The sequence below is a fragment of the Sarcophilus harrisii genome, chromosome 1, assembly GCF_902635505.1.
Source record: "Sarcophilus harrisii chromosome 1, mSarHar1.11, whole genome shotgun sequence".
Lineage (NCBI taxonomy): Eukaryota > Metazoa > Chordata > Mammalia > Dasyuromorphia > Dasyuridae > Sarcophilus > Sarcophilus harrisii.
This window is the reverse complement of record NC_045426.1, coordinates 691,379,400-691,405,388: the sequence shown is the minus strand read 5'-3', so window position 1 is coordinate 691,405,388 and position 25,989 is coordinate 691,379,400. Positions and strand designations below refer to the sequence as shown.

At 47.1% G+C, this 25,989-nt stretch overlaps 1 protein-coding gene across 3 annotated transcripts in view; it reads left to right on the top strand.

The window, feature by feature from the left end:
- The window catches only part of RBM19 (RNA binding motif protein 19), a 160,117-nt gene that overhangs the window by 119,505 nt on the left and 14,623 nt on the right, over positions 1-25,989 (top strand). For 2 of the 3 annotated variants that reach the window (XM_031948650.1, XM_031948648.1), the window contains exon 24: positions 10,617-10,731. In XM_031948650.1, the coding sequence (XP_031804510.1) occupies positions 10,617-10,699 (83 nt within the window). In that variant the 3' untranslated portion in view covers positions 10,700-10,731. Of the gene's footprint in view, positions 1-10,616; positions 10,732-10,903; positions 11,129-25,989 lie in introns of those variants that run through there. The other variant, XM_031948649.1, reaches the window with a different exon arrangement.

The following is a 25,989-nucleotide window of genomic DNA, read 5'->3' as shown; positions in this document are numbered from 1 at the left end:
GGAGACAGAGGCTACATGGGTGGCTTGGCTGGCCGAGGCTCCCCACTTCCTCCCAGTCAGTTCTGCAGCACTGGGCCGGGCCCTCTGAGAGGGGACACAGAGAGGGCAGGGCCCTTGTATGCAGGCTAAAAGCGCAGATTTGACCTGGTCACCATCATCCCTCCAGTAAAGTTCCATTGGCTCTCTCACCTCCACAATCAGATCTAAAATTCTCTGGCCTTCAGAGCTCTTTGTCACCTGCTCCCACTCAGGCACCTGAGTACCAGTGCTCACCCCTGCATGCTCTGGGCTCCAGCCATGTGGGCTTCCTTGGCCTTGACCTTCCATCTCCCGCCTCTTGCATCTCCCTTGATGGCCCCCATGCCCACGAGGCTCACCCTCCTTCCCTCCTCTCAGGCCGGCAACGTTCTCCCACATCTCCACTTCTTGCTTCCTCAACTTCTTCCAAGTTCCAGCTCAAATTCCACCTTCTGTGAGCTCTTTTATATTATTTCATTCTGTCTGCCTTGGGCTTATCTAGAGTTGTTTGCATCTAGTCTCCTGCTGTAGATTGTGGGCTCCCTGAGAGTCTTTTCCTTTCTTGTAGCCCCAGCATTTCGCACCGTGCCTGGCACACAGTAGGTCCTTAATAAATATTTATTAGTCTACTGGGGAGCAACATCCTTGACTCTTGCAGCTCCCAGCTATATGACTGTCATTCCAGCCTCTCTGGATCTCAGCAGCCTCCTCTGTAAAGGGAGAGATTGGATTACCTTGAGTTTCCTGACCTCCTTGGGCAGTCTGCCTGGTTTTCTGCCTGAACCCTTTTTCAGGGTGTTTGTAAGTGCATAAAGATTACATTGAAATGAATCAGCAAAACTTTTTTATAAACAAGAGTCCTAGCCAAGAATCCCCAGACTGAACAATTTCTTTGGTTCCTTCCAGGTCTTAATGTATGATTCTTAGAGCCCCCAACACTGGGGCACCCCACTTTTTCTACTCCTTCCCTCCACCCTTCAAATATATCTTTTCTTGGTCCCGATCATGAGAAAACCATCTTTGGGCTTTGAAATGATTGTGGGCAAGTTCAAGCAAGTCAGCCTCAGAATTTGTTGTTTAAGTTATCTCTTTACCTGGACTCTTATGAGCTGCCCAGAATCTTAAGCCCCTCTTTGCCTCCCCTGCTCCCTAACTCCTGTATTTAATGTTTCCTTATGGCATGCCTTAGCCTTGAGCGGCAGGGACCCCAGAATTAGCCAAGGTGAGGTGGTCATTGGGTGAAAAGGGGCAGGAAGGAATCAGGATGCCAGTCAGAAATGTGAATTATGTTCTAAATAAGTTCCGCCCTTTTTATCACTAGTATTGCTCTCTGGCCTTGAGTCAGAGAACACAATAGCTTTTGAAAAACAGAGATTGGAGATCACAGATCCCTCAGTGTGGGAGGAGGGTAGTGGGTGCGAGCACAGCGAGGAGAATGGCTGCGCCAAAAAGACGAATGGGTCACCCAGGGAGAGGGAAGAATACCCAGGAGAAGTTGTGGGAGGCTCCCCGCCCAGCACATTGGCTAGCACTCCCACAGGCCTCCCGGGCTGGACCAGCACAGCAGGAGGTCATGCCCACGTTGGCCCGTGGCTGAGCCGCTGGAGCACGGGAGCTGGGAGAATATGTCTTCCTCTGCTCGAAGGGCTTCTTCCCCAGACTTAGCGAGCGGTGCCAGAGGAGGGAGACGGATTGGGCCAGATGCAGACTCCTCCGCCCCCACAGCCACAGTCTTCTGCCAGCACAGTTGGCAAAGGCGGGAGTGGGGAAAGGAAAATCAGGAAGCTGGGCTCGTTCGGGGCAGGTCAGCCCCCAGAAAGGGTGCAAATGGGCAGCAGCAGGGGAGCACGGAGCCCCGCTCAGAAAGCCAGCCCTCCTCCCCACAGGGTGACTGGTGCTCATCAAAGGTGCTTGAGAGATCAGAGTGCCCGGCGTCCATCTCGGAGTCCCGCTCTCCATCTCTGTCCCGTCCGCACCCCCACCTGCTCTTTTCCCCTTCCCCTCCCCTGCCCCTCTGCCTCATTGAGTAGTGTTTGGAAATATTTCCGAGTGATTCAGTAATATCCTGCACACTCTCCCGCTCTCCCGGGAGTTTCTGTCCGTGCAGGGAAGGTACTTGCTCCCAATCCCGCTAAATTACTATTGACTTGTGTTCTCTGCGCTCCACAAACATTTCACTCAGCCATCACCGGCAGGGCCAGCAATCCCCTGCTAGGGGTAACGTGGGAAGCCAGCTGCGCGGGGCCATTTTTCCTACTCTTCCCCATCGATCAAAGAATTAAAGTGGCAGACGGAGAATTTCAGACTGACTTAGGATGGAAGGGAGCGAGCCGGGATCGGGGGAAGCCTCGGGGGCCTGGAGACGGGGGGTGAGGAGGAAGGCTGGAGGGACACCAAAACTTCCCTGTGGGGTGGGAGAGCAGGGGTGGGAGGAGCTGTTTGCTCCCTGACTGAGACAGGCCAGCAAAGACTGTGTCCCCTCCAAATGGGCATGGTGTTTTCTGGGGGGGTTTGCACCTCCAAGCCAGGCCTGTAGAAATCCAGAGCTACAGGAGTGGGGACATTGGGGGTACTTTAATATAGTGGAGCTGTGGGGGGGTTTCCCTAAAATGCCCCAACTCCCCCACACACACACACACTTCATTGTTTTTTCCCTCCTGTTACATGTTCCTGGGCCCTGCCCTCTATGGGCTTGTTTACATCCACATCATTTCCACTTCTAGGGACCCCCGCCCCCAGCTCCCATCATGACAGAAGCCAGTGTTGTACTTCCCTGGCGCTGCAGTCAGAGGACCTGGGTTCGAATGCCGCCTCTGACGCTTACTGTCTATGTGACCTTGAGCCTTAGTTTTCTCATCTTTAGAATGACTGATAACATCACTGACATAGCCCTGCTGCTGGAAGGACAAAGAGAGACAGTGTGTCTGAAGCAGAGGGAAAATCCGTGTAAACAGGGTTACAAGATCTAGTTCAACCCCCTCATTATACAGGCCAGGAAACAGAACCAAGGCAGAGACTCGGTGACTTGTGCAAAGTTGCAGGATCCAAACACAGGTCCTCTGTCTTGCAGGCCGTAGTCTTTCCACTGGCTTTGAAAATTCAAGCCAACCCTGTATCTCCCTTTGTTCTCACCTTGTCCAAGAGGGAGGTGAGTCAGCTCCTGGGACTAAGGAGTTCTCTGAAAACCCCAGCCCCAGCTCCTGCAGGTGGAGAGCTCTGAGTGTGGGCAGCAAGTGGGCCGAGTGGCAGAACGGAGTCCACGAGGCCTGAGTTCAAATCCTACCTCAGAACCACTTTCTGGTCTCTGGGAAAATCACTGCCTCAGTCACCTCATCTGCAAAATGGAGTGTGTGGGAGTGTGACAGAGACTGGGACTAGAGACAGAGAATGTGAGTGAGTGTGACAGAGGGACCGAGACTGGAAGAGAATGTGTCTGTGGGAGGGTGACAGGTAGAAGGAGGAGGAGAGGAGCACGGACAGACTAGAAGGCAAAGGATCTGTGTGATGACAGCTGAGCCAGTCGCTTCCCTTTCCGCACCTTAGCTCCGTGCTCTGTAAAATGAAGGCTCAGGCCCCTCTCAGCCCCCTCAGGCCCCTCTCAGGCTTCTCCCCACTCTAGCATCCTTTGGGCTCCAGCTCGGTGCACTGCCCACTGCTCCGCTCTGCTCCTCCTTGGCCCCTTTGCCTTTTGCCTCTGAGGCCTGTTTTCAGGCCAGATCCTGTCCCTGCCGGGTGAGACGTGAGCCGACCCTACCTCTCCTGAGGTCCCTCCTCAGGGTCCCTGCCCATGCCCTCTCTCGGGCCTCAGAGCGGAACAGCACCAGGAGAAATGTCGCCGTCCTTCTCCCACGTAGCCCCTCTCTTCCCACCTCTCCGCCCCCCCCCCCCAGCTCCTTCCTCTGCCGCCTTCCTCCGCGCGCAGACAGCGACAGTGTTGGGGACGTGGGGGGAGAAGCGACATCCTGGCATTCTGTCAAGGAATTAATTGAAAAATAAAATCATTAGATGGGAACTCCAGAATTGCAGAATGGTGCATGGGGGGGCGGGGGCGGGGGGGCACGAGGGGGCCGGGTGAGCTTTTTGTCAAGTTAATTTCTTGTGTATTGACGTTTGCTGACATTCACTTGTTGTTTATCTTCCAATGCAGCTGTAGTGCTCAAAGAAAATGTACAGCTCACAGTGTTTGTTTATTTTACACCTTTCTCCGGGTTCTGCATTATGTTTGTTTGGTGAAAACCCAGTGAGGCTTTTGATGTCTGGGAAGTGGGATTTCAGCAGCTGTTCCCTGGAAGCAGGGTGTGCTTCTCGTGCAAGCGAGCCAAGAGGAAGGGGCGGGAGGAAGGGGGATGCTCGGGCTGGTGGCCCCCCTCGTCTCCTGCCTTGGGGAAGGCTGAGCCCCTCCTGGCGGCGTGTCAGCCGAGAGGAAGGGCTCGAACGCGGCCCCGTCCCGGAAGCAGCTCCCACCGAGGACCTCGGGCAGGGCCTTTCGGTATTCCGAGCCTCGGTTTGCTCATCTGTAAAATGAGGGCGCTGGGCTAGATCCATGCTGGAAGCCTGGGACAAGACCTCAATTCATAGTCAGATTAAGCAGCCGGGGAGCCCCTCATGCTGCGTTCTGGCCACTGGGGTACAAGGACCCCGTGAGGGACCTTGTCTTCTACCGGCGTCTTGGTGGCAAGGGCAGAAGGAAAGTGGCCCCCACCAGCTTCTCGGCCTATAAACGCCCTGGAGAGCAAACCTTCAGCAGATCACAGGGTACAGACCCGGAAGGGATGGTACCCATCGGCTAGTCTTATTCACTAGTAAGTGGACACGGAAGGGGAGGCTAAGATCCTCCTCCCAGCTCCAGAGCCTTTAGAGCTCCTAGTGCCCCCATACAAAGAGCCCCAAACTGCCAGCCTCAGAGTCCAGGTTCTCCTCCTGACTTTGCATTAATCACACGGAAAACTACTACTACACAGAACAAGCTACTTACTCTCTGAGCCCAAGTTTTCCTCTTTTGACAAATGGAGGAGTTGTTCTGTGTGGTCTCTGCTCCAAAATTCTACCGCGTGCCTTGTGACTGAGGCTTATTTCCTTTTTAATTCCCCTGTGCCTCATTTTCCTGGTCTGTAAATGGAGGGAGTGACCCATTCCTCTCTAACCGTAAGTCAGACAGACTGAAGCACCTGGTTCTCCTTACAGAAAGTGCTATAGAGATTCTGGATTCTGTTCTTAGTCACTGGGTGTAATTTAGCCTCCATGGGGCAAGGTCACTGACTCACAAGGGTTGTATCTTAGACACCTGGTGACTCTCCTTGGACACGCAAGGAAACATTTCCAATCTAACAGGTCTCCCCATTTGTTCCACAAATATCCTTTTCCTTTCTGCCTGTAGCTATTCTTTAAAGCAAAGAGTTTTTATTTAAAGAGGATGGGGGGAAATCAGCAAAATACAACAGTATCTAGAAAAAAATCTGGTGCTAATATACTCCATTTGATCCCCTCAGCTCTGCAAAGGTGTTTTCTTCTTTCTCTTCCTTGGGGCCAAGTTTCTTCTTTGTAATTTGACAACATTCACTTTCAATTATTTCATGATTTTTCTTTCCATTTCCCCTATCCAAGGTTATCATCTATACTGTTCTTGTGCTTCATATTGCACTTTGCATCAGTTTGGGGAAATCTTTCCATGCTTCCTTTTAATTCAGGCAACCAATCAACAACTTATTTAGCCCCCTTTATGTGCCAGCCACTGTGCTAATGCATGGGGAATAAAAAGAGGCAAAAGACAGTTTTTGCCCTAGGGGAGAGAAAAAAACAAATATATACAAACAAGCTCTGTGCAGGAAAAATAGAAAATAATCAATTAACATTTATTAAGCACTTGCTGTGTGTCAGCAAGCACTGGGAGTATAAAAAGAGGCAAAAAAGAGCCCCTGTCCTCAAGGAACTTACAGTCTAACAAGGGAGATAATATGTAAACACATATTTACAAAACCAACTCTATGCAGAATAAATACCAAATAATTAACAGAGGGAAGCCATTGGAATTCTTCTTGTTTATGCAGCACAGTAATGTTCTTATAGCACAGCAATATTCCATCACATTTGTGAACTTTAATGCATTTATCCATTCCTAGTCAGTGATCACCTACTTTGTTCTAAGTTCTTTTTCACCACAAAAAGTGCTTTTTGGAAATATATTGGAGCTTATTGTCAACAAGCACATTGAGTCACTGCCAGATATAACCTAGTTTCTGGGTCACTTTATTTGTATAAATCCGAATCGCTTTCTAGAATGGTTGTACTGATTCATAGTTTGTCTTTCCACAATTCCTACAATATTGATTGCTCCCATCTTTTTGTCATCTTTGCCAGTTTGCTGAGTATAAGGTGTAACTACTTGGCTGTTGGATTTGCATTTCTCTTGTTATTAGTCATTTTATTCTTTTATATAGTCGTTAATAATTTGTCATTCTTTTGAGAATTGTGTGTTCATAGCTTTTTGACCATGTGTAGTTTCTCCTCACTTAAATCCATTCCACATGCAAGCCGAGACTCTCGTGATGTCACTGGTTTTCTTTGAGAACAAAGGATAGACAACAGTCATGGACCTAGTACTGAGGAATGGCTTTTGGTTATATCGATCTAGCTCTACAGATGTAGTTGTTGTCTGTAGAGTCCTGGGAGGAACATTTCAGGGTTGATCTGGTAAATTTATTACCGGAAAGACCCTTAGACATTCAGCTAGCTCATTTTGCAAAGGAGTAATTGAGATCCAAATAGTTAAATAACTTACCCAGAGCCAAAGATGGAGCCAAAGATCCAAGTCAGGATCAGGATCTTCAACTCCTTCATACTTTCCCTTTAATTTGCTCAATTCTCATTTCTTACACTTCCTTCATCTTGTCCTTCAATGTTGCTTCTCCATAGGATCCCTTTCTGTAGCCACCCACTACCTTCCCCATCTTTTTATAGCTAAACACCCCCCCCCGCCACAAATCTAGGTAATCTTCTGTTCAGTCCCACTCACCTCTAGGCTCTTCCTTAAATAAGACCCTCTATCTCAGCTCTGGCCATTTTCTCTAACTGCTAATCCCTCCTTCCTCATTTCTGCCTCCTGATTTCATTTAAGTCTCATTTAAAATCTCACCTTCCTACTGGAAGACTTTTGCACCTCATCTTAATTCTAGTGTCTCCTGTCTTTTAATTATTTCCTACTTATTCTGCTCATAGTTTGTTTGAAAATTGCTGTTTGCTCGTTATCTCCCCGTTAGGCAAATTTTCCTTAAGGAACTTATAGTCTTTCTTTGTATTTCTGTATTTTGCACAGTGCCTGGCACAAAGTAAGTACTTATTGACTGCCCTGTGACCTTAACAAGTCACCTAACTTCTCACAGCCTGAATTCTCTACTCTGTAAAATAAGAAAGATGGGCTTTGCCCCGACATTGTGAAGGTAGTTCTCTACAGACTTTATGGCATTGTTGGAAGTGAGAATTGTTCCTACTGCTCTTCTGCTCCCCCTCCTTCCATACATAGCTCCAGCCTTCCTGCTTTTGGTCCTCAATCTCTAGAAAAGTCAAATTTTAGAAAATTGAGTATTAGCACCAAGGATAGTTTTAACCACTGGTCATTTATGCTAACACCAGTTGTCCTATTTTCGTCTCTGAAGAGTGGATTGGGAGCAGGAAGCTTGAGGTTGCAAATCTATGTCAGGAATTCTTCCCGAGACACCTTTGTGTAGCCAGCTCCCCTTGTGCGTTTAAAATACGGTTCATTTTACAAAAAATCCCACTCACACATTGATTTCCCTGGAGCATTCCTGAAACATTCTCCATCCCAATTTACTAATGTTAAGATACAGCATGGGGACCATAGGAACACTCAGCCACAGGCCTCCAGAGGAGCCAGGAGCCCTGGTTTCTAGCAAGGTTCTTTTTTGGGGGGTTAAACTTGGATGTTCCTCTACTTCCATGGGATTGTGTATGGCATAGCCTGGTGCAGGGGATGGATGGGTTGCCATATTTATAGTCACTGGATCTAGGTTCTAAGGCACCTCCCAGCTCTGACCTCCTGGATTCTAAGACCCTTCCAACCCTGACATCCCCTGTTCTAAGGCCCCTTTCAGGCCTCTATCCAGGGCTTTGTGATAAGGATTGTGATAAGTTGTCTGGTCTGTGAGATTCTGCAGCTTCTCTGATCCTCTGGGGCTCCTCATTTGCTGGAAGGAGGGTTTTTTCATTGATATCAGGTGGCTGGTCTGTCTTGAACACTAGGGTCTTAAGGCAGTGAATCCCCAGTCCTGTCTTTTAGACCCTCCTCTGAGGAGCTCAGGCTAGGGTTTGGGGAGAGGGTCACATGTGGAGCTGAAGGTATAAGAAACCTGAGTGGTATTTGGGCAGCGGGTACACCATTGCGTGATGTGACAGTGTTCCATAAGGGATGTTGGGATGGATGGGTGAAAGAGTGCCTGGGAAAGGAAAAAGGGATCACTGGGTCCTACAGGAAGTCTTCGATCCACAGACTTGCAGCCTAGAGGGGCCTGGAAGACCAGCCCTCCCAAGCCCCACGAAGGAGGTGTCATGTTCAAGGTCACACTGGTGGTCAGTCACAGATCTGGGGTTCATCTCCTGGCCCCAGGGGGTGCACAACACTTGGATAGATAGAGCACTGGTAATCCTTGTGTGGAATGAGCACTGGATTTGAAGTCTCAGGACCTGGATTCAAATTCTGCTTTGTGCCCCCCTACTACCAGTTTGGCTTTAGTCAGGTTGCTTTCCCTTGTGGGCCACCTCATACAGTAGGAACCTAGATTTAGAGCTGTATGGGAGCTTAGGGGGCCCTGAATCCAACCATTTTGTGACTTCTCAAGGGCACAGTAAGTATCTGAGGCAGGATTCGAACCCATCTCTTCCTGGCTTCTAAATCTAGCCCTCTCTCCTCTCTACCACACTCTCTCTAAGATCCCTTTTAGATCCAAGTCCATAATCCCAAAGGGACCTTGCAGGGAGTGCCTAGCAGAAAAAGCCCATCCATCTCTAGTGGATCAGGTGACAGCCACTTCTTTAGGCCTGGCAGATGGCCAGAAGCCCTGGGCCGGCCTGACCTCTGGGGCCTCAGGGGGTCGTTGGTGATAGCAGCCTCCAGATCTCCCCGTAGCCCAGCTCCGGGGCAGAGGAGCGGCCTTAGGTCCCCGCGGCTCTCTCCCATTGTGGGAGCAATAACCACTCTGACAGGCTCCTCATTCCTACTGCGTCGTTCCTGCCCTTCTATTTCTGACCGCCGCTGCCGCCGATCCCATTACCTTCCCTCGAATTCAATTTCCGGAGGCCATTGTGTACCGCCTGAACCTGATGATTATGAAGAAGCAAATGAGAGTCCAGGCCTCGAATGGGGAGGGAGGGAAAGGAGAGGCTTAGTCCTCCCCCAGGGTCCAAGGGAGCAGAAGGTGGCCAGAGACAAGCATCATTCTAGAAGGGAGAGGCGGGCACTTCCCTAGCATAGGGAAGCTCCCTCTAGTTGGTGTCTTAGCTGTAACTTGGAGTCTTAGATAATTGCCCTGACCCAGAATTTGTCAAAGGCAGGACTTGATCTCCCAGCTTTCTACCCCTTCTGCCTCTTGTCAAGGGTGAGAAAAGGAGGCTTTGTGTGTGTAGATGGAAAATGGTGGGAAAACAAGGGATGCTGACGGAGAGGTGGGAGGGCCCCAAGTTTGGGAGGTCAGGAGCACGAGCATCAGTGTGGACCTCAGGGGATAGCCAGAGGAGAAGCATAGGGGATCCCGGGCTTAGTGTCTGCTTAGTGGGCTTGTGGTCCGCTTCGGACAGAGTCCCCAGGATCTGGAAGCCACTTGCCCAGTTTCAGCCTCAACATCTAATGATTATGCTTGGAGTTGAAGAAGGTCAGTTCAAAGGCCATCTCTGGGCTTATTCCCTCTGTGGTCTTGGCCAAGTCATTTTCCTTCTCCCCACTTGGGTTTCTCTCCTCTAAGGAGGAAAATTGAAGGACTCACACTAGATGGCTCCTAGGCTCCTCTCCAACTGTAAATCTGGGAACCCTGGCTATGATTGAAATGTTGAGCTGGTGAGATGCAGCCCCTTCCAATCCCATCTCCCCATCCTGTTCCCTTCCCTCTCCACCGCAGAGCCCAGAGCCTCCTCTTCCCCCAAAGAAATATCAAGTGGGGCAGGGCGCGGGGAGCCAGGAGCCAGTCCACGGTCCCTGCCTCTCGCTTGGGGACAGCCGAGGCCGTCCAAGTAAGAATCTTCCTTTGTTCTCCTTGCCGGGCGGATGAGGATCTCCAGCCTGCCCTCAGTGCCGTGGACCAGAGGAGGACGCAATGAGAACAGGACGAGTTTTCTCCCAGATTTTTTGAAAGGGGCTGACTTTTCCCAAAGGCGTAGAATTCTGAAAAGATGCTTGGGGGACCCCCAAGGCATTCATCGGGTTGAAGGAGAGGGAGTCGAGGGGGAAAGCCATGTGCTCTTGTCTGTGATGAGCTGATGCCTATCTTACAGAACTCATTTTTTCCTCCCCTTCTTTCTGTCTCTTCTGTCTTCCTGCCTCCCAACCCTCTCGGCTGTTCATTTCTTCTCTTCTGCCATCTGGGCTCGTATAGATTCCCCAAAGAAAAGGCGGTCTGTGGTGTTGGACGAAATCCTGGAGCAGCTGGAGGAGGGCGAGAACGAGGACGGCGACTAGCAGATACTTCAGCTGCTCTCTGGCGGAGAGAGGTACGTCTTCCGCGTCCTACCGGGAGCTGGGGGCGGCCTCGGCGGCCTCGGGGTCTCCGCAAGGGCAGGCGGTCGGGCCGCAGTGGGAGAGGGGCAGGGGAGAGCAGGTGGCCACCGGCCTCGGCCGATTCACAGGGGAGGGAGATGGTCCCATCCCTCTCCATTACCTCAGGCCGGCATGCCAGTGCCCTGACGTCCAGAGGAGACGCGGCGAGGATGAAGGGCAGATTGCCGGGTCACTCGAGAAGGGACGGCCTCCAGAACCTCAGGACTGGAAGGGACCCATAGCTGATCAGGGATCCCCTCCCCTTCTGAGTTGCAGTGACTCCATTCTGTATTCTTGGGTCATTAGGGCCTAGTGCGTAGTAGGCTTTTAATAAATGCTCGCTGATCGATTGCTCTCCGGCCTCTGCTTGACAGTCACTCGTGAGGGGAACTCTACCACCCCTTGAGGGGACCCTCCCAACTTCAGGCAGTTTCCATCATGAGGAGTTTCTTCCTGACAGCAAGCCAAAAGCTGCCTCTTCAGCTCCCACCTGTTGCCCCCGGGGCCCGGTAGACACTCTTCCCATTCCCAGAGCCACTTGTGAATGGTTCCCAGTCCCCTCTCTATCCTGGATACATAGGATGGTCTTGTAGAATCACAGCCCAGAACGGATCGGAGCCCTCCACATGTGGTTTGGCCAGAGTCGGGTCTAGCAGGCCCTCCTTCCTAATGCAGCCGGAGACGCCGTTAGCTCTTTTTTGGGCCCGTGCCACGCCGTTGGCTCGCTGGGCTTGTGTCTGCTTAAAATCTCCAGGTCTTTTTTAGCTAGCACAGGATACTGGTTAGCGACTGTTCCTAGACCCAAAATCAAAACAGCCACTGGTCCCGTGCGGTTTGAAAGTTGTCTCCTGGCCTCCCTGTTTGGATATTCTAATTATCTTCCTATCTTGGAACAAAGGTAGGGAGAGTATCTGATCCACTGAACTGAGTCAAAGGAAGACCTTATATCTTGCTACCTGGGTGAAGTGGGCCTTAGTTCTGTGACCTTTAAGCTGAGAAAATTGGACCAGACGGTCTCCTCTCGGGTTCCTTCTACCTCTAAGCCTGTGATTCTCTGACCAGTGGCAAAACGACAGAGTGGAATAAGTCCCATGCCAAGTTTCTGGTCTGCATGGTCATTTGTTCTGGCTTCGGCCCTACCACAACCATCTGCCCTCCCATCCACCCAGGGATCTGGGCTTCTGCTTCCTCACTGTAATGGTTCCATGTGCCTCCTCTTTTGCTGGATCAGGGAGCCTTGAAGGGCTGGAGTTCCTTCCTCGGACTGGCTATCACCCACTGCCTCAGGTCATGTAGGTGTGGGAAGGCCAGGTGCCTGAGGAAGCTGCTCGGGTGATAGATACAGCGTTCAGTCGGAAGCTTCCAGCCCAGACACCAATGGTCATTGAGCGCAGGCTGGTGAGAGCCAGAAGCTAGCCCTCTGATGCTCCCTTTTGGAAGACCTTGTATAACAAACCAGTGGATGTGTACATACACACACACACACACACACACACACACACACACACTCTCACACCATAGTAAGTTATCAGCTCCTGTCAGTTCAATCTCTCAACATCTCTAACATTAGTCAATCAATTAACAAACATCTTTGAAGTGTCCACTACGTGCCAGGTACTGGACCTGCCCTCCGAGCTTCACTTGGCATTTGAAGCCCCTCACAGTCTGCCTGGCTTTCTGGGTTTATATCACATGCCAGCCAGTCAGCCTGCCTGTGGGTCTCTGAACTCAGCGGTCTGTCTGTCTTCCACCTGCTGGCCTTAATTACACTCCTTCCTCCTGCCCCTCTCCCAGAAGCCTGAGCTTCCTTCAGGGTTCAGTTCCCTTCGTTCAGGAAGCCCCTTCCAATCCCCCACCTTGTTATTGCTACCATGGTCTTCCCAAATTATGGTGCATTGTGGGTAACTAGATCAGTTTAAGTTTCTGTAATGTTAGAAATAAAATGTAAGTGCCCTGAGGACAGGGACTGTTTGTTGTTTTATCTTTGGATCCCCAAAGCATTTCTTTTTCATAGACCTGGTGTTTTGTCAGCATGAGGTACTCTCAGCATTGACTCTCTTTCCACATTATTTAGCAACTCCTCTGTGAATTGTGGTTCCCCAAGTTCCGAGCACTTAAACCTTTCTCCCCTGGTTACAACTATGTGTCGAGGAGGGACCTGAATTCTGGACTCTACCCTGCACATAGGAGGCGTTTGTTAAATGCTTCTTGAATCTTAAATCCTAAAAGGAAGTGCCTCCTAAATGACACACCCAAGGCTCCCTCTGGCCTCTGAGCTCAAATATAAACCCCTCTCTTTGGTGGCCAAAGCCCTTCCCGGCACGGTGTCCTCAGCACGCCACAGTCCAGTGATACCATCCGGCTTGCTGTTCTTCCATGCCTCATCTCGGGGCACTTCCATTGACTGGTTTTCTCTCCCTTCCCATCTCTGCTTCCTCCACTCCCCCCAGAGTTGGCTAAAATCCTGTGTTCTACAGGAAGCATTCTTGAGCCTCCCTACTCCCAACGCCCTCCCTCTAGTGGTGTTCTCGCCAGATCATTCTGCTTGTTTATACAGAGCTGTCATCTCCATCCGACTTTGGTGAGCTTTTTAAGACCGAGGACTGACTTTTCCTTTCTTTGTGTCCCTAGCATTAGTGCAGTGCCTGGCACGCAGTAGGTCCTCACTGAGTGTTTATTGACTCTTTGGTTAACACCAGTGTCAATGAGTACCCCATTCCCCATGAAGAAGTCTATCTTTGTTCCAGTGGTCTTGTGATGAAGAGAGCCAGCTACACCCAGAGAGAGAACTATGGGAACTGAGGATGGATCATTTTCATTCTTTTTGTTGTGGTTTGCTCGTATTTTATTTTCTTTTTCATTTTTTTTTTCTGGTTTGATCTGATTTTTCTTGTGCAGCAAGATAATTGTATAAATATGTATACATATATTGGATTTAACATATATTTTAACATGTTTAACATACATTAGATTATTTGCCATCTAGGGGAGGGGGTGGGGGGAAGGAGGGAAAATTTGGAACGCAAGCGTCAATGTTGAAAAATTATCCATGCATATGTTTTGAAAATAAAAAGCTTTAATAAAACAAAATTAATGATGATTTTTAAAAAGTCTATCTTATAGTCTATAGATGAATGTATCCAGTATCACCATTCATCTAATTATTGACCTTGTAAAAAAAATAAAATATATATATATATATATATATATATATATATATATATATATATATATCTTCTATTAATCTAATTGTGCAACTTGTAATATGTATGTATATATATTTGTATACATATTACAAACTGCATATATACTTCTCTCCATATATTTCCATGTAATAAATGTATATTTATACACATATACACACACACACACACCTCTCTGGCTTTACCAGGTAACCTTAGCATAGTAAAGAAGTACTGAAAAAAAAAAAAAAAGAAAAAAAAATAAACATTTTTTTATCCTTCAAACCAAGTTGATTATGCTTAGAAGCCATAGGTAGACTTGTGGTGACTTTCCCACTGGGACAGATCTGTGGTTTAAGCTCTGTGGACATAGCCTGACACCAGAGTAGTTCACAACCCAACCTGCACACTCCTTAGCCAGACCTTTCTGTAACTCGCCCTTTGAGGATCCACCCAAAGTATCATAGATATTTTCCCAGTGCCTTCATATTTCAGGGATGCCATATATGGTCTGTCCTCACTCTCGCTCCCTGATCAGCCCACTTCCTTTTCCAGATACTTATGACCTTGAAGATGCCTTTGATGGTAAAGACTTCCATATTCTAGACCAGGGTCAGCAAACCATGAATATTTTAAAATGTATAAAATCATCCTTCATTCTGGGGCTAACCACTGGTTTCCGAATTTGGCCCTAGACCGTAATTTACAGACCCTGTGCTCCAGAGCAGGGATTTTTGTAAAGGGTCTGCAAATCTATATGTCATTTGGTCTATGCCCCATCTCAGAGCAGAGAACTCTGCCCTGTCAGAGAGGAGGATGACTTGCAGTACAAAGCTGAGCCTCAATCACAGCTTCTGATTGCAGCTCATGGAACAGCAGTTTCCTGTTTGTTTGCTTTCTTGGTCTCCTCATGCTAATAGTCTGCAGTGACCGTTGAGCATAGAAGGGAGCTTGTGTGCAATGATATTGTGTGAAATTGATATTAAAAAGGAGCCTCCTCCTCAGGAAGCTGGGGATGCACTTTTATTACATGCAAGTCATCTTTAGTCATAGATGGAGCCTTCTTTGATCCACTCCATGCATCTTTCAGAAAGTAAGTGACACAAACACAAGTAGATTCCTATCAATGTCTCCTTCTCTGAGCTTGATCTCAACCGTCCAGATGTGCTTTTGGCCCCTGTCGAGAAAAAAAGGCCTTGGCCAAAGAACCAAACACACTGCCAGACTGAGAGCAGAACAGGCCATTCAACATAAGCATCTTCTATGGATTGGCTGTTTGTGGATAAGCATGGAGCAGTTTGCAGCCAGGCAGATGTGAAATACAGCCCAGACCTCCTTAGGAGATCGGGGATCCATTGATTGAGAACTAGATGTTGTAGAACATTGTAGACAATTCTAGGAGCCAGGGCTCCTGAACTGAGCACTGCCCCTGGCTTGCTGGTAACCCTCCCATCTATTAGCTTCAGTTTCCTCATTTGAAAAAAAAAAGAGAGAAAATAAAGAGATTGGACTAGATGATCTCTGATCTGGAATTCTCTAGAAGAGGGTTTCCCAAATTTTGTAGATCACAACCATATTGTCAAAAAAAAAAAAAAATGTTGGGCATATTTCCTCACCTTATATATCTTTATTAATATGGCTCTCTTCATCACAAGACTTCTTCATGGGGAATGGAGCATTTGTTTACACTGGTGTTAACCAAAGAGTCAATAAATATTATTTAATAGATATTAATATAATATATACTTATATTTATATATGTGTGTGTATGTGTGTGTAATAATAAGGTACATTACAAAGGAGCCCCAAAATAGAAATTTGAAGAGGAGATAAAGATATAATAATACTTGATCTTAGAGGTCAGAAGGAGACATTGGAGTTTATTGCATTGGAGAGTAATATGATGTCATTGTGGCAGCTATGTAGAAGATGTAAGGGAGAGATTTGGTTTGGGGAAACCATTTAAGAGACTACTGTGGTAGTCTACAGGTGAGAGGTCACTGCACTAGGGCAGCGATGACTCTGGATGGAAAGAAAAACAGTGTGAAAAATGAGTAGAAATAGAAGTGATAGATATTTATGACAATATTTGGAAGCTCTCGTAGGTTCAAAGTGAGGATCTTGGGAACCTTGTTGAGTAAAAGCGAGGTTAGGTCCTTGAAAACACTAGGGAATTTCAGAAAAAGAGAGGGTTTGAGAGAAAAAGATGAAAGTCACTCCATGAAACTCAGTTCTGTCCCATCTTAAGGCTTGGGGTAGACTGGCAGCCTGTTGTCGTATTCACCTGCTATTACCCTTAGTACAGAGTCTCTTGCCCTCCCCTTTCTCCTCTTCCCCCCTGCCCAGTTTCCTCATCTCTAAAGATGAGAGAATTGGACTACTTGGCTTCTGAGGCTCCGATAAGGTCCCTTGTGGTTGGAATGCTCTGTGTCCTAAGGTCTTTTTTTATTCTGAAATTCTCCAAGTTGATGTTTCACCATCTCCTTTTCATACAGCTGTTACTACAACTCTTGCTCAGCCTTCAGAGGCCACCGGACCATGATTTTTTATTTTTAATTCTTCACCTCCCCACATATTCCAGAACATAAGTAACAAAATTATTTCAAACAAAAGCACATGCTACATGAGCACTCATCTTCTTGGGCACCTATCTGAATCCCAGTGCACTCTGAACACTGTGACATGAGCTCTGTCTCCCAGCTTCTGTACTATTCACCCACTAGTGTGTAGCCATCACTGGGTTATCTGGATCAGGACTTAGAAGCTCGGAGACCCCCCTTCTAATTCCACTCTGCCAGCCCCTAGCTGGTTTTAGGAGAACACATATCGCTTTCTTTCCTATCTACACATTATTTGGCCTGGGAGGTCATCAGAAGGAGTTATATAAGCCTGTCCCATTAGCTCCTTCTGTGGATTAAATAGCTTCCTGGGGTCATAGATGTAGAATTGGAAAGCGACTCATGTTGACCCAACCTCCCTGCCCCATCTCAGCAGAGAACTCTGACCTGTCAGAGAGGAGGATGACTTGCAGGGACCTCAGAGCTGAGCCTCAATCACGGGTCCTGATTGCAGAACCCCGTGCTCATGGGACAGCAGGATTATCCTCGGATGTTCGCTGCCGACCAATGAGTCCCAGAGCCCATTCAAACCCAGACCTCTCCATCCCTCTAAGCAGACAATGCCCGGATGTGAAAAAGTCCTCTCCTTCTGCCCCTAGAAATGTAACCTCCTTGGAGCTGGCAAAGATGACGATGGTTTCTGTGTGGAACTTAGTGTGAGGAAATGAGTGTGTACACACAGACCTTGTATACTAGTGTGTACGTGCTTATATACACTACGCTAACAGCTAATATGCAGTATGCTAACATGCGTTTTGCTAAGTGTGTAAACTGCTAATAAACTTCGGAATAAGCTGTTAGTACTATACGTAGATATTGTCATTTATAATATATGTTATATTTCCATATAGTATTGTAACTACTCATCTTGCCCAGAGCCACTACAAATCCAGCCTTTGGATCTTTGGTTTCCCACGTTGCTGTCTGGCCCTCGGGGATGAGCAGAATGGACTTTCCTCCCTCTGGCTGGATCCTTGTGGCTCTTTAACATTGGGAATCATTTAGTGGGTGATTCTGTTTGTGAACAGCATCGGTCTGAGAACTGTTTGGCCACCATCCCCTGCACCTCAGCAGCTCCAGGGCCAAGCGGCTGATGGATTATTGTTGTTGTTATCAAGCATAGAGTCGTCACACCCGGATGAACAGGTAGAGAAGGCGAAGATCAGTTGACACAGGTTTGACTCCGAACACCTTTCACCTAGATGTTGCATAAGGATCTTGACGTCAGGTGATATTTGCCTGCCTTTTGTAACCTCTACCGTTCCTGGAAACTTTTTAGAACATATTTAGATGACAGGTAGTGTTCGACAACCCCCAAGTGTTGGTATAAATACTCAGAATAAACTCTAGTAATGGAAGATGCCCACTTCAGGCATGAGAACTCCTTTTATTGTGCCCCCCGCACCCGGCATAGGGCCCCACACCTGACAGGTGTGCAGTAAATGGAGATTGATGATGATTGTATTTTTCAGAATTGAATTGCTCATATATGTTCATTTTCATGGAACAAACCTTCAGGCAAATAATTCAGTGTTATCCGGTTAGTCCAATATTAACTGTTTGTTCAGCATTACCTATAATGTTGGTTATAACTCATATAATATTAATCACTCACATTTTTATGCCTCCCCCCAAGTTTATAAAATACAAACTTCACAACCATTCTCTAAGTGAGAGGGCATCATAAATCCACATAAGATGAGGGAGAACCATCCAGCGCAGGAGATAGCCATGTACTTTTGACCCAGTGCTACCCTTCTCTTAGACTTCTCTCAAGTACAGTTTAATAGGGAAAAGAAGATTTTCCTGCATAGAACATTAATTAATAAACTAAAGTCACATGTTAAGTCCAAGATATCATTGTGTTGTGTAATTATGGATTATGGTACCTGGGTTCAAATCCTCACTTTACTGTCAGCCATCTGTATGACCTTGTTCAACTTAATTTCTTCATCATCAAAATTAAAGAGTTGAACTAAATAATCTCTGCAATAATAAGATCATAGAGTGAGAACAGGAAATTATGAATTATGGTACCTGGGTTCAAATCCTCACTTTACTGTTAGCATCTCTATGACCTTGTTCAACTTAATTTCCTCATCGTTAAAATTAAAGAGTTGAACTAAATAATCTCTGCATTAATAAAGTCATAGAGTTAGAGCTGAGAGGGTCCCTAGAAGTCATCTAGTTCAGTGATGTCACACTCCACTAACCCACACATAAAGATTCCTGTGGATAGCATATTGACTCAGAAAACCATATATCAACATCTTTTGTGTCGTATCGTATTTTTTATTTATTTTATTTTTATTTTGTTAAATATTTGAGAGGGCACTTCAGTATGAGTCAAGAGTATAATCTAGGAGTCCTCCCCCCCAAAAAAGGGTCACGGGCCCTTGGCTGGACTCCATCACTTCCAGGAATGAGGAAGTCCTAGTCCTGGTGCTCTCTGCTCTGGTCAGAACACAACTGGACTGTGGCCTTTGGTTGGGGGCATGTTATTTTGGGGAAGATGTTGATAATTTGGAAAGAGAAGGACATGCAGCAAGGTAAAGGGCCTCTGTGAATGATGCGTGAGGGTCAGTTGGAAGTACTAGGGACTCCTCGGTGTAGGATGTGGTTCCTGTTAAGTATCCGAGGGGCTCTGCTCTGCAGGAGAGTCTGTTGTGGTTCTGCTCTGATCCAAAGGGCAGACTTGGGAGCAGTAAGTGGCAAGGAGGCCAGTGGAGGCTGAATATCAGGAACCTTGTGCCCATTAGGGCCATCCTGGGGAGGGGAAGGGGAAGGGGATAGGGAGGATGCTAAGAAACAATGTAAAAGATGAAGGTAAAGTCTTATTTAAGCTTCCTCCAGAGGCAGCAGGCTTACCATACTTAGAGTTCTTGAAGGGAAGGCTGGAGGGCCCCTCACCGGCCATGGCCGTAGGCAGGATTCCTTTTTGACCTTGGGATAGTATGTGATTCTTTGACCCTAATCATGTGGACTGGCGCTCTCTGGCTTTTTTCATTTCTTCTGCTTTTGACCCGCCGCATCCTGGGGATTTCACATAAATGTTTCTTTCTGTCTTTGATCAAAGCGGGATTTGCACTCTTTGCCCTGAGAACCCAGACAAGCCCCCCAGTCTAAAAAGAAGGTCAATAGCAAAGGGATGATTTCCACGTGTGAAATTGAGAGGACAGGCCCGGCAGTGATGTGGCAGTGATGTATCTCCCCATCGGAAACTTTCCAATTGCCATTCTCATGTCTGATTTACATACTGGGGTTGGAAATACCAAGGGGAGCCGGGAGGAGGGAGTGAAAGGGGGAGGGTAGAAGACGGGCATCGATGGGGAGAACACGATGTAAAAATGATAAAGCCGAGATTCCGACTCGAGCTCGGAAATTCCAATAAGAGTGCAAGATCCTCCTGTCATTGTTTAAAGAGGGAGGTGGGAGAGGAAGGGGCTGGGGGGAGACTCTCCGCTCTCTCTCTAGAAGTAATTTGGGAAACGAAGGCAGACAGCATAATTCTAGGGGCAAAATCCTCCTTCCATTCATGGTTGGTTTTTCCTGACCACAGGCTCTGTCTCCAGCCCTCTAAGGCCCAAGTGTCAAATAGAAGGCAATTTTAGCGAGGTGTGTGTGTGTTTTTTTTTTAACCCACATGCTTCCTTTTTTTTCCCCACCTCCCCCCCCTTTTTTTTTGTCTTTTGTGGTGGGGCAGATTTCTTGCTGAGCCTCTTGGTACTCGGCAGCAGCAACGAAAAGGATTAGCGCTAGCCGAGCATGTAGGCTTTGGAGAACAGAGCCGAGTTTGGTTTCAACATCTAATTCAATTTGTTCTGCCGAGATTGAAATATGAAATGGTTGCCAGCCTAACGTTCAGAGGCACCGGGGAAGGGGAAGGGAGGGGAGGAAGGGAGGGCTGGAGAGCCAGAGTGAGATCGCCTGCTGAAATTTAAATTTTAATGAAAATGACTTTAACCCTTTGGTGTTCATCTTTAAAAAAAAAAAAAAAAAATGGGCTGGTACTCTCCCATCCTGGAAACCTTGTCTTTTGTCCCTACCCCCAGCCCTAATGAAGGGCTCCCACTCCTCTTCTCCCCCTTAATGATCCTTTTCTTGTTCAGCAGCTTGCTACAGGACAATTTTTCAGATAATTTAACTCAAAAGAAATTTAATGTGTTTTTTTGTTTTGTTTTTAAATATCAAATGCAATTAATCCCAAGTGGGTACATGTGTTATAGCTAATTGTTAGAGACGGCAAGGAGAGCCCTGCGCCAGAGACTCAGGAGATGAGGGCTGAATAGTGTGGCCAGTGCCCTGACAGGTTGAACCACCTGAAGATGCTGTGATGAACATTAACCAAAAAGCAGAGGACAGACATAGGGCCAGAGCAGCATTGCTTCAGAAAACGCCATAGAGATATATAACATGCAGGGAAGAGACTTCTTCGGGAAGGGACTGACCGGTTCAATATTAGGAACATTATTAACATATTTGACTATGTCATAACCAAACTAACAGAAATCATATGATTCTCTCAATAGGTGCAGAAAAAGCATTTGATAAAATCCACCATCCATTCCTACTAAAAACACTCGAGAGTATAGGAATAAATGGACTTTTGCTTAAAATGATCAGTAGCATCTATTTAAAACCATCAGCGAGCATCATATGTAATGGGAAGGGACTTTGAATTTGGAGTCAAGGGTCCCGAGTTCTAATCCTGGCCCTGTAAACCCCTGAGCAAATCATGGAAGTATCCTCTAAAAATGAGGATGTTGGACTAGAGAGATGCTCTGTGAAGTCACTTTCTAATCTAAATCCACAAGCCTAGGACTTTTAAGCCCTCCTTGCCTCAAAGGTGGCAAGGACACAGAATCAGTGTTAGGATGAAAAAAAAAAAAAAAAGGCAGAAAGCATCTGTTCCAGATTCCCTTCATTCTGCAGAGAGAGCCCAGAGAGGGAAAGCAGCTTGTCCAGATTGCCTGTCCTTATAGGGGAGCACTCCCCTAGAAGCCAGACATTCAGTCAGGAAGCATATATCGAGTGCCCAGGATGTGGCAGGCAGGAGTGGAAGAGCGAGTGAGGCCGAGTCCTTCTAAATGGAGGTTCCTGGAAGAACTTAACCGACTAGAGGAGGGGGGCCCTGGGCAAGGTCTTGCAAGGCTGCTGCAGAGTAGAGAAGTAGGGGTGATCCATGCTGCCCAAGCATTTCCAGAAAATGGAGGCTTAACCGTCTAAGAAGGATGGGGCTCCATGTCCTGCCAGTGTGACCAGCCCCCCCCCCCCCAGAAGTATGGAAGTCATTTCATCTTCTCTGTAAAATCTAGGGGTTGGACCAGGCAGCCTTTGAGGGGCTCTGTCTTCTCAGTTCCTGCAAATGCCGTATTCTCCTTTACAAGTGGTCACCCAGACTTTACTTGTAGACCTTCACTCTCAAGGGCCCACAGGCTTCCACTTGACTTTGGGCCAGAGCCCTCCTTGTTTTTTCTCCCAGGCCAACTTGTTTTAACCCTGCAGTCTGACTGGAAGGAAGGAGAGTAGGGAAGGCCATCCCCTAGCAGAATGGCCACCCTTTCTTTGCTGTTTGCTTTGTCCAGCTGAGTATTCCGAGGCTGCAGGCCCTCGCCATCAGAACCTCTGCAGGAAAGCAGGACTGTCCCAGCGCCCTCCACTAGGCCATGGGTCCTTGTGGTTTAGTAGCTAAATAGGAGGGACGATGTAATCTAATTATAGCATTTGCAGAGATTTCATTCTGGCTTCCTTAATAAACCCCCACTTTGACTTAATTGCAGCTTTTGTGCAAATGATCTTTGGGGGCTGGAATATGCCATTCTTGGGTTTCAGCCAAAAACTAGCAATTTTTTTTTTGGACATGTAGAGTTGGAAATAGCAGTTGCCTCCGGGCTTCGTGAAAGAAGGAAGAAACATTTGCTTATTGTAGCCTTTTAAAGTTGGGACTTGGTTTCCTTTTTCAGTTCTTTCCCAGCAGAATGTAAGCGCCCAGAGAGAGCAGCTGGCTTCTTTGTATATTTGCATCTTCAGCCTCTGCCATGGTACCCGACACATAGTAGGCACTTACTAAAATTCTTGTCAGAGAAAGGATTCCTAACAGAGTCTCTTTGGGGAATGGAGAAAATCACTGGTGGCTCCCGAGAAGTTCAGTCTCTCATTCTGATAGAATCGGAGAACATCCCTTTTAGGTGTCCTGAGCTCCTCTGTCACATCTCTTTCATCCTTCTTGCATCAGTGGACCAGGGCCAAGCATGAGAGTGGGGAACCACACTAGGGTGGGAGAGGAGCTTGGAGGCCAGCTAGAACCATGGAACTTTACAACCAAGAGGGAAAGGAGCCCGTCTCCTCCCTCAGTTTATCATTGAAGAAAGTCAGGATGATAGTGACTCTGCCAGAGGTCCCAAAGCAGGTCAGTGGCAGAGCCAAGAGGAAGCAGGTCTTCTGTCCAGGCAAAGCAACAAAGATGTCATGAGCACTTTCTGTGTGCCAGGCCCTGTGCTAAGTGCTAGGGATACAAATAACAGTTTTTTTAAAATACCCTTCAGAAACTTAGATTTTAATTTTGTGATTCAGTCCTGTCTGATTCTTTGTGGCAGACCATATTGACCATGGAGTTTTCTGGGCAGAGATACTGAAAGTGAGTGGCCATTTTCTTTTCTAGCTCATTTTTACAAAGGAAGAAAGCGAGGCAGACAGATTAAGTGACTTGCTCAGGATTACAGATAGAACTTGGGTCCTCCTGCCTCCAGACTTGGTACCTTACACTGAGCCACACAGCTGCCTCCTTGTATTCTAATGGGGGAAGACATCAGAGGAAGTTTGAAGAGATAGAGGCAGGAACAGAGATTTCTTCTGGCATCAAGTCACTTGTCTTTAAGGGCCAGGCCCTGAGGACACAAAGTTTGTGAGCCCCTCACAGCCCCTGTTCTCATAGAGCCCCCAGTCAATTGGGGTAGACTCCTTTAGGATAAACAAGCTGTATAATGAATAAATTAGAAATAATTCACCAGAATTAAGGAGTATCAGGAGGCTTGGCCCTAGTGCAGCAACCCATACCTGGTGTGAGGGCCCCGAGTCCAGAAGTAGGAAGTGGCCAGCATAGTGATCTCCCAACCCAGTCTCCTTGCCGTGTTCCATCTGCATAAAGAGCTCATGGGCGCATGGATTGAGTTATCGATGACACTTGGGGATCATCTGCTTAAGTCCCTTCCTTTCAAAGAATGAAACAGAAGCCAGAATGAGCTTCCCTGACTCACCTAGGGCTACACGGGTGGTCAACTAACAGGCAGATTTTGAACTCAGGCCCTCTGACTCTAAACTTAGCACTCTTCCCCTTTCTCCCTGATGGCTGCTCAATTTCTTCCTCTGAAAACATCAACAAGTCATCCAACACTAACAAGCGCCCACTCTGTGCTAGATACTGTGCTGGTCACTCACTGAACATTTATTAAGCACCTACTCTGTGCCAGGCACTGTGCTAATCAACCAGTAAACATATATTAGGAGTCTCCTTTGTGCCAGGCTCTGCACTAAGGACTATGAAACAGAATTGGACTAAATAAATGACCTCTGGGGTCCCTTCCATCAGCTTATTGAACACTTCTGCTCTAGGTCTGCAGAATCACTGAATCTGAGGGTTAGAAAGGGAGCTCCTCAGAGAACCCAAAGGAATCCCCACTTAGAGGCATATGAGGGCGAGGGTTCCCCAGAAGCACCAGACAGCCTCGTGGAGTTTATAAAACAAGTTAGGGAGAGAATACATGAAAAAAATAACTACCAGACAATAGTCACTGTAGCAGATGCCAGAGGCCACCGTGTTATTGTCTTCCAAATGAATGATACAGACAGTAAGTGTTGTGCTCTCGGAATGGGGGAAGGGGATTACAATAACCTGAACAAGCTCCATGGTAGAAGTGGTCTTGAGCTGAGTCCTTAAGGATGGGTAAGATTAGGTAGGGAAGACAGGGGAAAAGCATTACTGGCGCGAGAAACACAATGAGAAAGGACACGAGTCTCAAGAGTACCGAAGAGACCCCATTCTTGTAATAATGACAGTAGTAATTCACATTTCTATAATCTTTTTGAAGTTTGCAAACACTCTTCCTCCCAACAGCCCTAAGACAGACACACTGTTAGTATTATTCCCATTTTACAGATGAAGATGATTAAATGGTCACAAAACCAAACCAGAGAGCCAGATTTGTATTAGAAAAAATCCAACACTTTTCCATTATCATTCCTTCCTTCAGAAAGCATCTATTAAGTACCTATTGTGGACAAGGTCAGAGCAGATAAAAGAACTGGCATGAGACTGAACAGCACTTGTCTGTCCTTCACTTAGTAAGCATTTATTAAGCACTTCTGGTGAGCCAGGAGAGGAAGTGTGACTTATAGTAGATAAAGGGTCTCCCTTGGAGCCAGAAGGACTTGGACTCAAGACAACGCTTAGGTGTCCAGCTGTATAGCAAGTTGTCATTTTCTTTAGACGTTTCCTCACCCAGAATCCCTCATATTGATGAAAATCACAGGACTTCACTGTCCACATCCTCCACACAAACTTACATGCGTGTATATATAGTACAAAGGCCAAGCACTAGAGATCCAAAAAGAAAGTCCAAAATTTGCCTTCCAATCGTATATTCCGCTCTACACTGAGTCATAGTGGAAATCAGGACTAAAGACGTAGGTTGTAGGATCCTTTGAAAAGTTACCCATAATCTACATGTAACACAGTACACACAGCTATCCTACACCCCCAAAATCCAAAAAGGAAAAAAGCTGAGTTAGCAAAATATAGCTAAATAGTCAACAGAGGGTCCTGGTTGGGGGGGAAAAACTCTTAAAGGGCTTTTATTCACATAGGAATGAATGATGGCCATCTTTTTTCTTATTCCTCACTCTTTTCATCTGAGTTTCCCAGGCCTTAGAGTCCTAAGTGTTTGGCTCTCAGAACTGTCCAGTAGGCAGAAGGATAACTCACAGGAGCAGGCCATAGGTTAAGACTCAGGGATTTGACTCTGGATTTTAAAGGGGTGACTTTGCTGGAGAAACAGCCATTGGCTCGTCTTTAACCAGTGAACTTTGCAGAGTCTTTAAAAAAGAAGACGACTTAATTTACTGATTGAACGCCGTTCTCAGATTCCCCCACTCTTGGGAACATTCGATGACAACATATTGACAATACGGCTGGATGAATAGTCTTTCCATGTACTCTGTGGATGCTGAGTTAGAGCATAGGGTTGTGTTGTTCTATTTGTAATCCATACAGACACCTGAGGATCTCTGACCCCTGTTGCCATTGAGCACCAGTAAGTGAAAGGCCCTGAATATAAGAACAGATAAACTGAGGCAATGATCTGGAAGTCTTGATTGAGACCGACCCTTGTTCCTTGTGTTCATTTTCTCCAGAGCC